The sequence below is a fragment of the Trifolium pratense genome, linkage group LG5 (assembly GCF_020283565.1).
Source record: "Trifolium pratense cultivar HEN17-A07 linkage group LG5, ARS_RC_1.1, whole genome shotgun sequence".
Lineage (NCBI taxonomy): Eukaryota > Viridiplantae > Streptophyta > Magnoliopsida > Fabales > Fabaceae > Trifolium > Trifolium pratense.
In genome coordinates this window covers 5,639,849-5,656,813 of record NC_060063.1, presented here as the reverse complement: position 1 = coordinate 5,656,813, position 16,965 = coordinate 5,639,849, and the positions used below count along the sequence as shown (strand labels likewise).

At 33.0% G+C, this 16,965-nt stretch overlaps 1 protein-coding gene across 1 annotated transcript; it reads left to right on the top strand.

Annotated features, from left to right (window-relative positions):
- Nucleotides 1-8,310: 8,310 nt before the first annotated feature.
- LOC123885921 (pectinesterase inhibitor 1-like) lies at nucleotides 8,311-8,838 on the top strand. Its single transcript, XM_045935258.1, has one exon. It carries the CDS (start codon nucleotides 8,311-8,313, stop codon nucleotides 8,836-8,838), a length of 528 nt encoding a protein of 175 aa, XP_045791214.1.
- The last annotated feature ends 8,127 nt before the right edge of the window (nucleotides 8,839-16,965 follow it).

Here is a 16,965-nt window from a genome sequence, read left to right as displayed (position 1 = left end):
ACCAAAAAAAAATTTCATCATGCATTAAAAAAGCAAAATTACACTGTTCTATAACATAAAGTAATTATATTATATAGTATAATTATTATAAAGTTTTTTTACTCAATCCAATGACTATAATATCATTTTTCAGGGACTAGACAAAAACAATTTTTCATTAACACCGTTCATTTTTGAAATTTTTGAAACCGGACAAATTGAGGATCAAGGGACTAGAGAAAAACAAACTTGATGAAATGCTAATGCATTAGTCAAAACTAAAAGCCCCCTCAAAACTAAAAAAGGAAAAATGATGAATGAAAAATGAGTGGGACGTATTTCTTTCTTTTAGCGAGTGAGTGTGGTTTGTTCCTTTGTGGTGGGTGTAATAAAAGTAAATGAAGTTTTTTAACTAATATAACTTATATCAAGTTTCTATTGGATGAGAGATCGATGTAGCACTAATCAAATGTGAACATCACAACATGATGACTTGTGACAACATCACATTCACAATAACCCCACAACCTTTCTTTCTTTTTCCTTTTTTTTTTTGAACAAAAGGTATATTGAGGGTATCCAGGGGCAGGGTGACAATTTTAGGTGCATAAGCACATAATGACTTGTATATTGCATGCATGGAAACATATAAGATTTGTGGGTCAGCATAATTTTAATAACAGCTTATTTGTCTTAGTTTTTTTTTATAAGAAAAAAATTGAATTATAAGAAGTACGTACTTAAACCTTACAATTCAAGAAAAAATAAACTGTTGATGCTTAAAATGCACACTAACGGGTCATTATACCAATCAGAAAATACAAAAGAAGAAATATTCCCTATTCGTCCTATAAACCAAAACCAGGAAATAAACATAATTTGATCTACTAAGGAAGACAAAATTACCAGGAAATAAACATAATTTGCGTGCACGCCATAGACTCCAAATGGTTGCTAACCAAATTATATGTCTTACTTTCTTATGCTTCACCAAACTGCCAAAAGTATTAAAATGCTTCCATCCTTCTTCAAAGGGTATGAATTCCACATTCAACCACCTAAAAATTTTCTTCCAAACTTGTAATGAAAAAGAGCAATTAAAAAATAAATGGTCGATGTCTTCTTCTCGGAAACAAAACGCGCAACTAAATTCATGAGGATTGACAATAATATTTTTTCTCGCCAAAGCCATACGTGTTGGAAGTCTTGCTAATAATAACCGCCATCCGAAAATGCTCACTTTGGAAGGAACATCATTCGCCCATAAATTTTGTAGCGCATCCACAACGTTACTGTCAAAAGTCGTTTGTGCGTCGCGATTTTGAAGGAAAGCATAAGTTGAACGCACCGAAAAATGCCGGCATGGTTTGGCGTTGGACTAATATTTGTCAACATGCATGTTAGTTCTGATAAAGCTTCCATCTCGATTGATAGCAATTCCTCTACCCATCTCGGTTGATAAAGCTTATTTGTCTTAGTTACTTACAAACAAGTTGTGCCTTGATCGGTTGTTTAATAAAGGTGTTTGCTATTCAAACATAGATAAAAATTAGTAGAATGTAATTGTGTCTTAAGACATTACAAGAATAAAGAATTTTGGCAACAATATATTTTCAACAAAAATCTTTTTAAATTGTTGTAATATGATTTTGTTTTCTCAACAATATTATTATTGCTATAAAAAATGACTTATCTCAACAACAACTAAAAATACTTAATTAAAAATAAATAAATTAAAATACCAACCACTATTAACTCCACTCATTCATAATTATAAAAAAAAAAACATTCCCACTTATCCATCACGTTCAAACATAGAAAGTTCACTTCTCCACCTATTAATTTGGGATAACAGTATGACCCACCATCACCATCATGGTGCAACTATGATATATGAAACAATCTTCCTCTTTTTTACCATGTTTTTAGAGAATTTGTTATTTAATAGCCTAGTGATAACTACTATAAATTTATTAATCTAAAAGTGCATTTCATCAACCGTATAAATTAAATATCAATTCATCCCTCAAAGCTCACTCATTTTTTTTATGGAATTTTCACACCTCACGGGAACTATGTAAAAATAAAAACAAATAAAAAAAAAAGAAAGAAAAATGATAAAAGTTGAAGATGTTGGAATATGTAGTTGTGTTGTTGGTTTGTTTGAAGTTTCACATTGCTTAGGTTCCGGAATGTGAAGTGTATAAATATGTGAGGGCAACCTCACCCTATAACATGGTATCAGAGCCGGGTTAAGGACTGTAATATGGACATTTGACCCAGACCACGCTAGGCGTGAGGGTGGGTGTTGGAATATGTAGTTGTGTTGTTGGTTTGTTTGAAGTCTCACATTGCTTAGGTTCCGTTGGAATATGTAGTTGTGTTGTTGGTTTGTTTGAAGTCTCACATTGCTTAGGTTCCGTGAAGTTTATAAATATGTGAAGGCTTTTGGGATGAGATCCAAACATAGGTTCGCTGAAAAGTGAGTCTTCATCGAGTAATTTTATTAGCATCCCGCCTTTCCTGGAACGAGTCACATGCGTCAGTTTGTGGATCGCGGTCTCAAGGAGAGATATTTGAAATATTATACTATAGATTTGAACGTACAATTTTCTATTTTTATCACCTATGCATGAGTTTCGCAACTATCTTCATGAAAAACCTAATTTTTAGCATTTTCCTAATTTTTTATTTATAAAGAGAATAAGAGCCTGTTTGATTTACTTTTTAAAAACTGTTTTTTAGCAATTACACTTAGGCTCTGTTTGGTAACACAAATAAGCTAGCTTATAGCTTATTATATGAGCTTATAAGCTTGTTTCAAAAAATTAGAGGTGTTTGGTAACAAGCTTTTTGTACTAGCTTATAGCTTTTTTTCAGATGCTATTTCAAGTAGCATTTGAGCTTATAGCTTATAGCTTTTTACACTTTATTCCATTTTTACCCTTTAATTTAATAACTACCCACTAACAATTATGTCATTTTATATTTATTAACCACTTTAAAAGCTAATTTTACCAAACACTTTAATTTCAATTAGCTAGCTTTTCAGCTATCAGCTATAAGCTAGCTTTTCAGCTATCAGCTAGCTTATCAGCTATCAGCTAGCTTATAGCTTATTTTTACCAAACAGAACCTTAGTTTAAAAATATGTTTGTAGCAAAATGTTTTTAAAACATAGCATGAAAACTGATTTACTATAAACAATTTTTTTCATTTTCTCATTTCTAAAACAATTTTAGAAAATAGACTACCAAACAGATTTTATTTTGTTTTGTTTCTTGAAAAGTGTTTCTAGAAGTTGATTTACAAAAACTAAGACAATCATTTGTTTTGGTCTTTAAAAAAGACAATCACATACGAAAGACACTATCATTCATTTTTGCTTAACAACCATACGCAAGAAGAAGCTGGGCCCGCGAATCTCTTCTTACTTTTTATTCTTATATTTTCTTATTTTGTTTCTTTCTGTTCTTTGAAAATTTGGTCTATTCACATTAAAACTTTTCCTTACTCTACTTTATTTTCAATAACTTTCAAGTTTAGGTTCTTTTGTTCTTTATTCAAATGTTGTTTATGTTACTGGTTCTCTGTTCCTTTAGTTTTTAGCTTAGACAATTAACTCAATGAAGCTAAAAGTAATTTTCTTTCAAAACAAGGTACTTATTCAAGTTATTACTGGTTACTTTTATTTGATTTTGTTTTGTTATTTTATTCAGTCACTACTCTATATTAATTCCCTAAGTTTTTAACTAAGCAACATTTATTTATTTAATTGTTTACAAAAGAAAAAGAAATTAAATAAAATGAAAGAAAGAAAGAAAGATAAACGAAAACATGGTAACAGAACCCTATCCTTCTAAAAATATAGTTGTGGTTCGGTGTGTTTTTAAAATGATGTGCATTTACCAACTTGAGCGTATCGTAATGTTTGATATCGAAATGATGGGTATTATAACCGTCCATTATGGCTCTTCGTTCGTTTTCCGCACGACATCTATTGATAGCATTAACATGTTCATCAATGGTCTTGGTCTAGCGTCGAGCTATATGTAATTGCATGTCCCTCACATTCACCGGAACGGAAGAGCAGGCCGTTTCTAAGATTTTAGTTGCCTAAATGTGAATCACACTGTGGGCACAAACTAATAATTGTATTATAAAAAAGTTAAATACTCTAAAAACATTAAACTTTTCATTTAATATCAAAATTATCATACAAAACAATTGCTACGTGCAATCATGCAAAATCAATTTGATTTCAAGAAGACAAGGAGGGACGAATCGCGAAAGATGAAGAAGCGAGATTGGTGACAACGCTAACTTGAAAATGCAAATACAATGAAAAAAGAGGAAGGGCGACTCGCCAACTTGTTCAAAGTCGCCAAGAAACAATGACAACAATATTCAAAGCCACAAATGGCGTACATCAAGATATTCAAAAGTCATAGAAGGACGTACAAATTAGCTAAGAAATATCAACAACAAAAGGAAGGAAAAGGCGACAAGCAAACGAAGAATATAAGTCAGCAACAAATAGGCGACATAGAACAACGCCGAGGCATAATAATCGCCAAGTGATTTCAATCAAAAGCACTTCGCCTTCTTGAAGCCTCGTGCTTGGGGGGCTGTGTACCGGGCCATGGACCAGGAGGTGATTTGTTAAGGCCCAATACAAAGAAAGCCCAATGGGAGCATCTAAAGGAGAAGCGTGAAAACATCCATGAAAAACACATGATGATCCACCATGACTTGGAGAAGAAGGAAGAAGCTTGGAGAAGAAGGAAAAGAAACCGCCCACTACCCATGAATTCCTCTCCAAGCAAGGCAGTTACTTAAGAAGCAAGAGGAGAATTTTTGCCTATAAATAGGGTATGTTTCAAGAGAAGAGAGGACAAGATTTTTCTCACTGATTCTACAAAGACAATTGATTCATTCTGAAAAACCACCATACTTTCATTCTTGTAAAGAGAATCAATTTTTTCTCTGACATACTTGTATCAGTTATCAATCTTGAATAATACAAACCCCCTATGTTCTAATCAAATTCTGACTGGTAAAACTCCCAGGGTTGTTGGGATTGAACCAAGTGTAATCACGTCATTTAATCAATAATATAACCCCCTTTGAGTTTTTACCAGAACACATACATTTTTAACTAAAATAAAATTCATCATAAATTTATGCGAAATATAAAAGCCCATTTTATATTTAATAACTGATAATATTAATGTAATTTTCTTATTTATTAGCGGGTAAGGATATCCGCGGGTGTGAATACGATTAAATCCGTATCCATATCTATTAAGTATCGGGTAATTAAAATAATTTCATCCGTGGATATCCATTAAGTTATCCGTCCCGTATCTGTGGCGGATTTTATCCGCGGATATTTGTGGGTATGAATATTTTTGCCATTCCTGCTGATGACTGGGTTTAAAGGATGCTGACTCATAAAAAAATTACAATGAAAGGACAAAATTGCCCTTAATAACTATAGGAATTGACAAAATTTCACTTTTTTATAATGGTGTAGAAGGTTAATTTATTGCTACAAAAAACCAAAATATTATTGATCAATTATATAGCGGGAGTGGTTATGGTGCATAAGCTTCTTCCTTATGCACCATGCATAAATAATGAAAATTGCTTAAGGCACCCCTCAAATTGCTTTGCGGCCCCCCCATATACTTAGCGCACCCCAGATTTTCTCACGCGACCCCAATTTTTTCTCACGCACCTCCCCAAATTTTCTCGCGCGCCCCCCAAAACCATTTTTATTGTGGAATGGTTTCACATTAGATGTACTTATAATGTCAAAACAATTTTTACTGTCGAATGGTTTTAGAGGGTTGTAATCCAAAACCATTCGGCTTGTGGAATGGTTTTGTGTGTTATTTATGTTGGGGGTGGGGGCGTGCTTAGCAATTTGGGCTGGGGGTGCGCTAAGCAATCTGGGGGGCGCACTAAGCAAATTGGGGGACGCGCTTATGCACCATAACTTATGCCTTATATAGCTATGATGAAAACATGAATAAGAAACTAAAAATGATAAAAAAATGATCGAAAATATTTGGCTATAAAAAAGTAGCAATAACAGTTTAAATCTCAATAATAAACTTGTACAAAAAAAAAACTCAATAATAAATTATTGATCAATTATAGGAATTAATTATGAGAATCATAGGAATAGAAATAGTTGACGGTGCTACAATTGAATGATATTCAATCATATTACTTGCCTTAATTAATAATATTGGTTCAATGATATGAAAAAACATTGAGGACGGAATGCCAAAAAAAAAAAAAACGAAAAATCATTTATACCATTTAATGCATTTACTGCTAAAATAATATGGGAGGAGAAGAAATTCTTAGGTGAGTCATCACCTAAGCATTAATGATTAAGCACAACTAATCTTATAATTACAACTCATTGCACTACAAATAATTAATAGTGTAGTAATTAATAAAATCAAACCTCTTTAACCAAAAAAAATTAACAAAACAAAATCTCTATAAATAAGGAAAGGAAAAAAAAAACATACATGTGCATTTTATAATTTATTTCCACGCTCTTTTTTTTTTTTTTTCTTTTTCTTTACATACTTAGCAATTTCTTTTTATTTTTTTACTGATTGGAACCTTGTATTTATAATTAACGATAAGCTAACTCAATTAGTTTACAGTTTATATTTTATTATTTTTCTTTTATTTTATTCCTGTTATCTTACTTGAAAATAATTAAATATTTTTTATGGCATTTTATATTAATAAGATAATTCAACCGTTAATTTTACTAAATAATACAAATTTAATTAACTAGCTGGCTATAAGCTACCTTATAATTTATACGATATAAGTTTGTTTATCAACTATCACTATTTTTTGGACAGTCTCTAAGTTTTCAAAAAGTAAAAAAATAATAATGAATAAAAATAAGGTATATTCTTTAGTACCGAACTTGTATTATTGGACACCGCTATTCCATACGCAAATTTTTTTGAAATATAAATTATGTAAATATAAGTTATAGTATCAAAATATGATAATACATTATACTCTTTTTTTTTCGTACATGATAAGACATTATACTTAACATGATTTAACAATGTATTAATCATCGAAATATTCACATAAAAATAATTGAATCATAGAAATTAAAAACAAAAAACAAAAAGTGAGAGCTTAGAAGAAGAAGAAGAAAAAAAAGAGCAATTAGAAAGAAAAAAAAGGAGCAATTAGAAAGAAAAAACTTAATAAAGCGCACAACATGTGTTTTTTGATAACTCATTTTTTATTTCTTTCCTTATTTATAGAGATTTGATTTTAATTATTTCTCTATTAATTATTTGTAATTATTTAATATATTAATGATTTGTAATTATGTGATTGATTGAGAATTTAATATAATCTCATGTGTTGCATCCTCTTGAGAATTTCTCTAGTGTGAAATAAAGGAAATATTCATAAGGAGAATTGAGAAAAGAAAGAAAAAAAAATGGTTCGCTTGTCATTCTTAGCGATTGTGTTTTTTTTATGTGTTGCATCCTCTTATGCGAGGACTAATTTTGTTGACGTGCAAGCTATTTGCAAGCGGGCACAAAACAAATATTTGTTCACCGCCAACGTCAATCACCACTGAACCAACTAACGATTGGTTGAACAACACAAATATTTGTTTCCTTTAAAAATATATTTGCATTGATTATAATTTATTGTAATTGAGAAAAAAAATACAACTATAATATTTGACTGATATCTAATATTAACATATAGGCAAAATTACATGGGTTTTTATCATTTATCTTATTTATTTGTAACACTTTAGTCTTTTATCTTTTATTTGTGTCATATATGACCTTTATCTTTTAAAATATGCACAATCATGTCCTTATTTTCAATTATGAAAAAAATATAACTATAATATTTTATTTTACTTATAATATCAACACATAGGCAAAATTACATTATGGGTTTTTATCTTATTTATTTGTAACACTTTAGTACTTTATCTTTTATTTGTATCATAAAGGACCTTTATCTTTTAAAATGATCATAATTATGAATTATATTAAATTAAGGTGATTTCATATATATGGAAAGAAAATATATATGCAAAGAAAATCGCAAAACATTATAAAAAAATCTTATAATAATAGTAGAATTAAAATTGTTCATATAAATACAAAATCAAATTAGATACAAAATCAAATTATACTTAGGGTTTTGACCATATTATACGCTTTGCCAATATTTTTTGGTTGGTAAAATCTATATAAAGACGTTAGTGTGAAATAAAGGAAATATTCATAAGGAGAAGAAAAAAAAATGGTTCGCTTCTCATTCTTAGCGATTGTGTTTTTTTTATGTGTTGCATCCTCTTACGCGAGGACTAATTTTGTTGATGTGCAAGCTATTTGCAAGCGGTCACAAAACCCTTCTTTTTGCTTAACTTTTCTAAATTCAAGACCTGGTGGACCGGGAAAAGACCTTGGTGACCTTGAATCATACACCCTTGGCGTACTTCACACCGATGTGTCCAATACAATCAATCTAATCACAAAACTAATTGCACAGAGTGGTAGCGATCAAAAGAAACTAAATCATTACTATCTTTGCTTGAATTATTTTGGAGATGATGGAATTCTTGGTAGGGTTAAGAGAGCTCAAGAACAATTGAAAATTTCTAATTACGTTGGTGTGAATATGTTTATGGGTACTATAATGAATTTTACTGAAGACTGCGTTTCGCGTGAAAACATTCCCATCGAAGATACTTCTGAGCTTCCAAAAAATGCTAGTGCTGTTAATGATATTGCTGAAATTATTGCTATAATGTCAAATATGTTGACATAATATATAGTAATGTAAAGTTTTAACATTTTAAATAATAATTGTTGAACTTTTATATTTTGATATGTGATATGATTTTTGTCTCTAGTTTTTTTAACCATCATGATTATTTTTTTTTGGTCTAACGAGATCTTCAAACTTTTTCTCGTTGATTTTTTTAATCCAGATATTAGTATAATGGTCATAGTAAGTAGATCGAAGATGGAGATCCCTTAATAAAAATGAAACAGAAAATCAAACAATTAACTATCAGAGAGACAAGAGAGACTGCGAGGATTCCGTAAAGATATTATTGCTCGCGTGTGAATTAAAAGATAATAATAAATTAACTATCAGAGAGAATTATGAGTTTAGATTTGGTGTTAAAGTTTAATTTGACACCTGATGTCAATTAATCCGATCCTTTATTTAATTTGGAAAATACTAACTAGTGTCCGGGCACTAGTTAAAGAAGTAAATATGGTAAAGTCTTCTTGAAATTTATGTAGTCAACGTCTAAATAATGTAAAAAGTGTTATTTTTTAGGTAGAATTCTCTCGTTTTAGTATTCTTAACTCGTGTCTCGGAGCTCCGGTTAGCATAACCTTTATAATTTTTTGATTGTTTGTTAACTAATGACGATTTTATTTTTATATACGTCAATGAGGATTTAAACAACTATTGTTTATTTGAAAAATATATGTTTTTATGAATATATGTTCTTTTTTTTAATGAATGTTGATTGTATTTATTTGTATGGACATGCAAAACCAGTAGCCAACCAATAATTTAGTAGGTGATATGGAGAAAAGATCTCAGGCAAAACCTTAAAGATGCATGCATATTCTTTTAAATCAATTTGGAGTATTGATATTCCTCCTTCTCTAAGTCACTTGTCTCTTGGAGACTTATGCAAGGTAAGTTTTATGATGAGAGGTTGCTTGATGCCTTCAAGGTAAAGCTTCTTTTCATTTATTTTTTGAATGTCCCTATGCATGCAGTCAATAGTTGGACTTGGTTAGCTAAGACATTTCAATTAAATTTAGATTTCAATTATATGGAAGATATCTGGTTGATTTGTGATAAAGGTTGGAAGCCTCAATGTAGTATTGTGATTAAAGCTACTTGTTAATTTGATCAATACCATTTGGAATGGTAGAAATCAAGTAAGATTCATTTAACAACAAACTTATCCATTGGAAAAGTGACGTTTCAATGATAGGTCTTGTGTTTCTCTTTCTGGAAACAAGACTAAGCTCACTCACCTTCAATATGTAAGGAGTGATTGTGTTAGCTTGTATTGATGCTATGGGAAGACCCCATTATATAGTGTTTACAATAGTGAAGCCAAGCCAGCCTTTACTTAAGGCGCAAGTAACAATCTTGCCAAGGCCAGGCCCAACCAATCAAGCCCATAGGCGTGCGCGTGAGCTTATGTACTCCTAACATATGCTCCCCTAATCTGAGCATTGTCTAATTCAGATTACAACATATCAAAACTAAAAATAGTATGCAATTACAACCAGCTATAGTACACAAACATTAAGCTAAGCATTGGAGTTGGTAACATCACACACTCCAAGTTTAGATCTCAGCTTCACAAAAGACTCCAGCTTGAGAGGCTTGGTCATAATGTCAGCAGTTTGTTCACCTGTGCTGCAATGTACCAGTTCTACTATACCTTGCTTTGTCAAATCCCTTAAGAAATGATATCTCACATCAATGTGCTTGCACCTGCCATGCAATATTGGGTTTTTTGACAATTTAATTGAAGAGCTATTGTCACAGAAGATGGTATTTGCACTTGTCTGCTCTTGCCCTAGTTGCTCCAATATCTTCCTTAGCCATACAGCCTGACAGGCACAGGAGGCTGCAGCTACATACTCTGCCTCAGTGGTGGACAAGGTCACAATTGGCTGTTTTTTAGAGGACCATGAGATTGCACCAGAGCCAACCTTGAAAATGTACCCAGATGTGCTCTTCCTGTCATCACTATCTCCTGCATAATCAGAATCAGTCCAACCTTCAAGCTTAATCACAACCTCTCCACTTTCATAAAGAATTCCATACTTCATGGTTCCTTTAAGATATCTGAGAATCCTTTTTGCTGCAGCTAAATGAATCTCTGTTGGCCTCTCCATATATCTTGCAATTAAACACACTGAATAGCACAGATCAGGTCTAGTGGCTGTAAGGTACATTAAACAACCCACTATCTGTTTAAACTGAGTAGAATCAACAGCTTTTCCACTTTCATCCTTGATCAATTTGGTCCCAGGCACAATAGGGCTACATACAGAGTTACATGAATCCATGTTGAATCTAGTTAAGATCTCAGTGGCATACTTTTGCTGATTAATGAAGATTCCTCTGCTGTCTTGAATTACTTCCACACCAAGAAAGTACCTTATTTTGCCTAAGTCTGTCATGGCAAAATTGTCTTTCATGGAATTCTTGAATTCTCTGACCAAATTATCATCATTTCCTGTGTATATTAAGTCATCAACATACAAACTCACTATCAGTATCTTCCCTTCAAGTTGCTTCACAAACAAAGTATGTTCATGTGAGCACTTTTCAAATTTTTCTCTACTGAAGTATGCTTCAATCTTGATGTACCATGCTCTTGGAGCCTGCTTCAATCCATATAAGGCCTTTCTTAACTTGTACACTTGATTTTTCTGACCAACTTGATACCCTAAAGGCTGCTCAACATATACATCTTCACTAATTTCTCCATGTAAAAAAGCACTTTTGACATCAAGTTGATAAACTATCCAACCTTTGGAGGCTGCAATGGAGAGTATAGTTCTTATGGTGTCCCATCTAGCCACAGGAGCAAAGACTTCTTTGAAATCTATTCCATATTTCTGAGAGTATCCTTTTGCTACAAGTCTTGCCTTACACTTTTCAATCTTTCCTTTCTCATTCAACTTTGTCTTATATATCCATTTTACTCCAATTTTCTTACTTCCAGCTGGTAACTCAGTTAGTTCCCATGTGTCATTTTTTTCTATGGACTCAATTTCTTGATCCATTGCCTTCCTCCATACCTCATGTTTCACAGCTTCATCAAATGTTGCAGGGTCATCATTATTGCAGAATACAACTAGATTGTGCAACTGATCTTCTTCTTCAATCTCTTGACCAGTTACATAATCATTCAGATATCCAGGTCTTTTGATTACCCTAGGGGGCAACTCCTCTTCTGATTCATATTTCTCATCACTTTCACTATCTGGTACAGTGACATTTTGAGGATCTGCTTCAACATTTTCACCAGCAGCTGGTTCTTCTTCTGTTTCATACACCTCATTTTCACTGTTATCATACTGAGTTGCTTGAGCTTGAGAACTCTCACCCCAGTTCCAGCCCTTTGATTCATCAAATACTACATCTCTACTGACTATGATCTTTTTGTCAGCTGGATTGTACAGTTTATAGGCCTTTGATTCTTCACTCACTCCCAAGTGAACACACTTGATGCTCTTGTCATCTAGTTTCTTCCTTTGTGCATCTGGAACATGAACAAATGCCAAACATCCAAATACTTTGAAGTGCTTCACAGAGGGTTTCATGCCACTCCATGCCTCTTCTGGAGTTGTATCTTTTACTGACAATGTAGGACTTCTATTCAGCACATACACAGCCCACTTAACACTTTCTGGCCAGAATTTCTTTGGTACATTTTTGTCACTTAGCATACACCTAACCATATTCATGATTGTTCTGTTTTTTCTCTCAGAAACACCATTCTGCTGAGGTGTATAAGCTGTGGTAAGCTGCCTTTTGATGCCTTGATCTGTACAAAATCTATTGAATGCTTCAGACAAAAATTCTCCTCCTCTATCAGTCCTTAGAGTGAGAATTTGACAGCTAGATTCCTTTTCTACTACAGCTTTAAATCTTTTGAAACTTTCAAAAGCACTTGCCTTGTTCTGCAAGATATCAACCCAGGTTTTTCTTGTGAAGTCATCTGTGAAAGTGATGAAGTATTTATTGCCACCATTTGAAGCAGGGTTGATTGGTCCACATATGTCAGAGTGAACCAATTCTAATTTCTTTGTTGCCCTCCAATTCACTTTCTTTGGTATTATCTCTCTATGTTGTTTGCCTGTCATGCAATCAGAGCAAACTTCATTATCTTCTTTCAAGTTTGGCAGGCCTTTCACCATTTCTTTCTTAACCAAAGTATTCAGCCCTTTGTAACTCAAGTGACCATATCTCTTGTGCCAAAGTAGAGAGTCCATTTCATTGGTAGTTTTCATACACATAGGGACAAGTACAGTTGCATTAATCACATACATTCTATTACCAAACATTTGAGTTGACATAATCAAGCCTCTTTCTTCATGAAACACTTTGCAAGTATCTTTCTTAAACACAATGGTTAAGTTTTTCTGTTGCAATTGGCCTATACTTAGCAGGTTGTTTTTAAGCCCAGGTAGATAATACACTTCACTGATGACTTGAGTAATCCCTCCAATATACAACTTCAATTTTCCTTTTCCCATGACATTCATTCTAGAATCATCTCCCAATCTAACAGATTCTCTAAATGTATCATCAAATTCAAACAACCATTCCTTATTTCCTATCATATGGTTGCTGCAGCCAGAGTCAAGATACCATACCTCAGTTTTTGTCTGAACTGTCGAGTTTTGCTTAGCCATCAAAAGAACTTCTTCATGCTCATTGAATTCAGCAAAATTGGCATCTGACTCTTCCCAACTGGGACACTCACTCTGATAGTGGCCCAATTTATGGCACTTGTAGCACTCAACATTCTCTTTGTTGCTACCTTGCCTTCCTCTCCCTCGACCTCGTGAACCACCACGACCACGGCCTCTTCCACGCTCACCACGCCCACCACCAGTTACTTTCAAAACTTGCTCCTCATCTTTGTCACTTTGAAACTTCATTCTTTGTTCTTGAACAATCAAGCTGCTTTGTAATTCATCAATTGAAAGGCTTGTCACATCATTGGATTGTTCAATTGAACAAACGACATAGTTGAATCTTGATGTTAGCGAGCGCAAGATCTTTTCAACCACATCCGTTGTATCCATCTTATGACCTTGAGCTGTCATCTTGTTAACAATGGAAAGAGTTCTTGCAAAGTAATCATTGATTGATTCATTGTCTTTCATAGCAAGAATCTCAAAATCACGACGAAGAGCTTGTAATTGAGCACGCTTTACCTTTGATGATCCTTGATACTTTGTACGCATTGCTTCCCAAATGTCACGTGCAGTTCCTTTTTCAAGAATGGTCTCCATTATCGTGCGATCAATGGATTGAAACAGGAAGTTTTTGGCCTTGAGATCACGAAGCTTACTCTCATCTGCAGCACGTTGTTGATCTGCAGTTGCCATGGGAGGCGCAACTGTAACTCCATTCTCAACTACACTCCAAAATTCCTTTGATCGGAGAAGATTCTCCATTAGCATTGCCCAATGATCGTAGTAACCATCGAATCTTGGAACACTAGGCTGCATGTAATTGCTAGATTCAGCCATGGATGAAGGAAAGAAACTGATTTGGGAACAAAGAAGATGATGAAGGAAAGAAAATGGTGTAACAGATTTGTAACGGTTTTGTAACTAACTATCTTTCTTGAAAAACTGCGTTTCAATGCTCAATAGGTCCTTGGATTAAGGCCTACTGATACCACTTGTAAGGAGTGATTGTGTTAGCTTGTATTGATGCTATGGGAAGACCCCATTATATAGTGTTTACAATAGTGAAGCCAAGCCAGCCTTTACTTAAGGCGCAAGTAACAATCTTGCCAAGGCCAGGCCCAACCAATCAAGCCCATAGGCGTGCGCGTGAGCTTATGTACTCCTAACACAATATGCTTCCATGAGTGACTTGACTATTTTAAAGAAATTCAATGTCATTATATTCACCCTCCATTGTTGAAGTCATTTGGCCCCCTCAAATTTTCAATTGGCTTCTACACTAATTTGAATCAAACTAAATAGTACCTGAAGAATGAAGATCATCAAATTCACATATTCACATCAAAAGGAATGAAAATAAAATTTGACTTGAGAAATATGTAACATGAATAATACTTGAAGGTTTAGGTGAAGGTGTATGCATAAGTGTAAAAAATGAGTTTGGATGTAAAAAATTAATACTTGAGAAAAGTTATTTTGGGTGTAAAAAATTAATATAAGAAACATGTTAATTACATTAATGACGTAGTTAAATGAGTTTGGATTTTAACTCCAAAAATTAACTCAAAAGGTGAGGGTGCTCAAGCACATTTATACACTCAATAGTCCAAGAACCTGAGCAATGGGGACTCCAAATAACTTCAATACACTACAAGAAAACATGATATTCTTGACCAAACTTATTGAGGGCTAAAAAAGCCCTCAGTAATGTAGTTTTAGGTTATTGAAGGCCAAAATCCGTCAGTAATGCATTTATCATTCCTTGAAGAACGAAAAAAGTCAGATTGGACATTAGTGGCGGCTAGGGGCCGCCAGTAATGCAAGAAAGGCTGGTACGCATTATGACGGCTACAGGCCGTCAATAATATTGTTGACCGTTGGTGATTTATGGTGAGGGAGGGCCGCCAGTAATGCACATAATTTACGACGGCTGCAGGCCGTCAGTAATTTATGACCATTATTGATTAGTGGCGGCTGCAGGCCGCCAGTAATGCATTTCGAATTTTAAAATTTTACCAACGGTCACTTATACCATATATTTAATTCACTTCTCCTACTTCTCCTATATATAACTCCTCAACAAATCCATTCTACTTCACTTCATTTTTACACTTTCATTCTCTCTCTAAATTTTCTGTAACTTCTCTCTTAAATTTTATACTTTTAACTTTCATACCGCATCCAAAAAGTGGTAAGTGTTTGTATTTTAATTTTATAAAGTTAAAATTTTTGCTTTGTTATTTAAATGTATATGTTCTAATATTTGTTGTTTACCATTTTTATTAGCAAGTGTTATTCTCGTGGTCATCGGAGTTCGTGAGTTAGGAGCGGAGTTCGTGGGTTAGGAGCGCGTCAAGTCAGAATCTACTCGGCACCCAAGTAAGTAATGTAATTTTAATTTATAATATTTAGTGATAGTTTTTTTTGACCGTATACTTAGTAATAGTTATTAATTAGTACTTTGTGATTTGTTACTAACATTTTATTATCACTATGTATAAAAGTTATTGTTTTTGTAAAAAAAATAAAAAAAGTATATTTAAATTTGAAAATTTCGAAAACAGTAAATATTTTTTCATAAAAAGAATTTATTTTTTTTCAAAAAAACAGTATATTTATATTCTTTTTTTTAAAACCGAAATTTTAAAAAATTTCTCTTATTTTACAATCAATCGCAAATTACTTATAAAATTAAGAGTGTATCTATTAATTTTTTTAGTACTAAAATATATTTAGTCGTAACAAAGTCATTATTTTTTTACATATATAAATTTTTTAATAGACCGATATAAACAATTTGAGGCCCCTAAATGTTTGAGGCCCTGTGCAGTGGCTCACCTTGCATACCCACAGGGCCGGCCCTGTCCGATGACATCCATCGCATTCCATTTTCTTACATTTTCCTGGTTGCATGTTATTGAGTTTTCAAAATCAAAATTAACGAGTTTGAATTCAATGGCTAAATTTACTGCAAATTCATTCTCGTACAATGCAATTTTTAATGATGTTGGAGATTGTTAAGGTTCATTTTTAATCTGGTCTTGATGTTTAATTTTATTCTTGATTTTGAATTTTGCAGAATGGATTCAAATTCTTCAATGCATGAGAAAATACTCAATCTATTTGAATGTAATCTTTTAAGTACAGTTGCTTTCTAAATAGAGTTTAATTGTTGTGCACTGTCGGTGTAAAGATTCTTTACACATACATCCAATGATGCGTTGCCACATCATTTAATGAATGTGACACATCATGTGTTTTTAAATACCATACATGATGTGTCAGTATATTATTGGATGGATGTGTAAAATAATTTTACACTGACAGTGCATATAAATTAAATTCTTCTAAATATCTAAACTCACCAAGACACCAACACCAAAGTCCTTAAAAATCACTTTATAACAACTTCTCAATTAATGAATACCTGTGAGTTCTGCACTTCTGCTTTGATTTTGGGCAGGTTGGA

What these genes read in the sequence shown, in the direction of transcription:
- LOC123885921 (XM_045935258.1), top strand. Translation starts at nt 8,311, where the DNA reads ATGGTTCGCTTCTCATTCTTAGCGATTGTGTTTTTTTTATGTGTTGCA.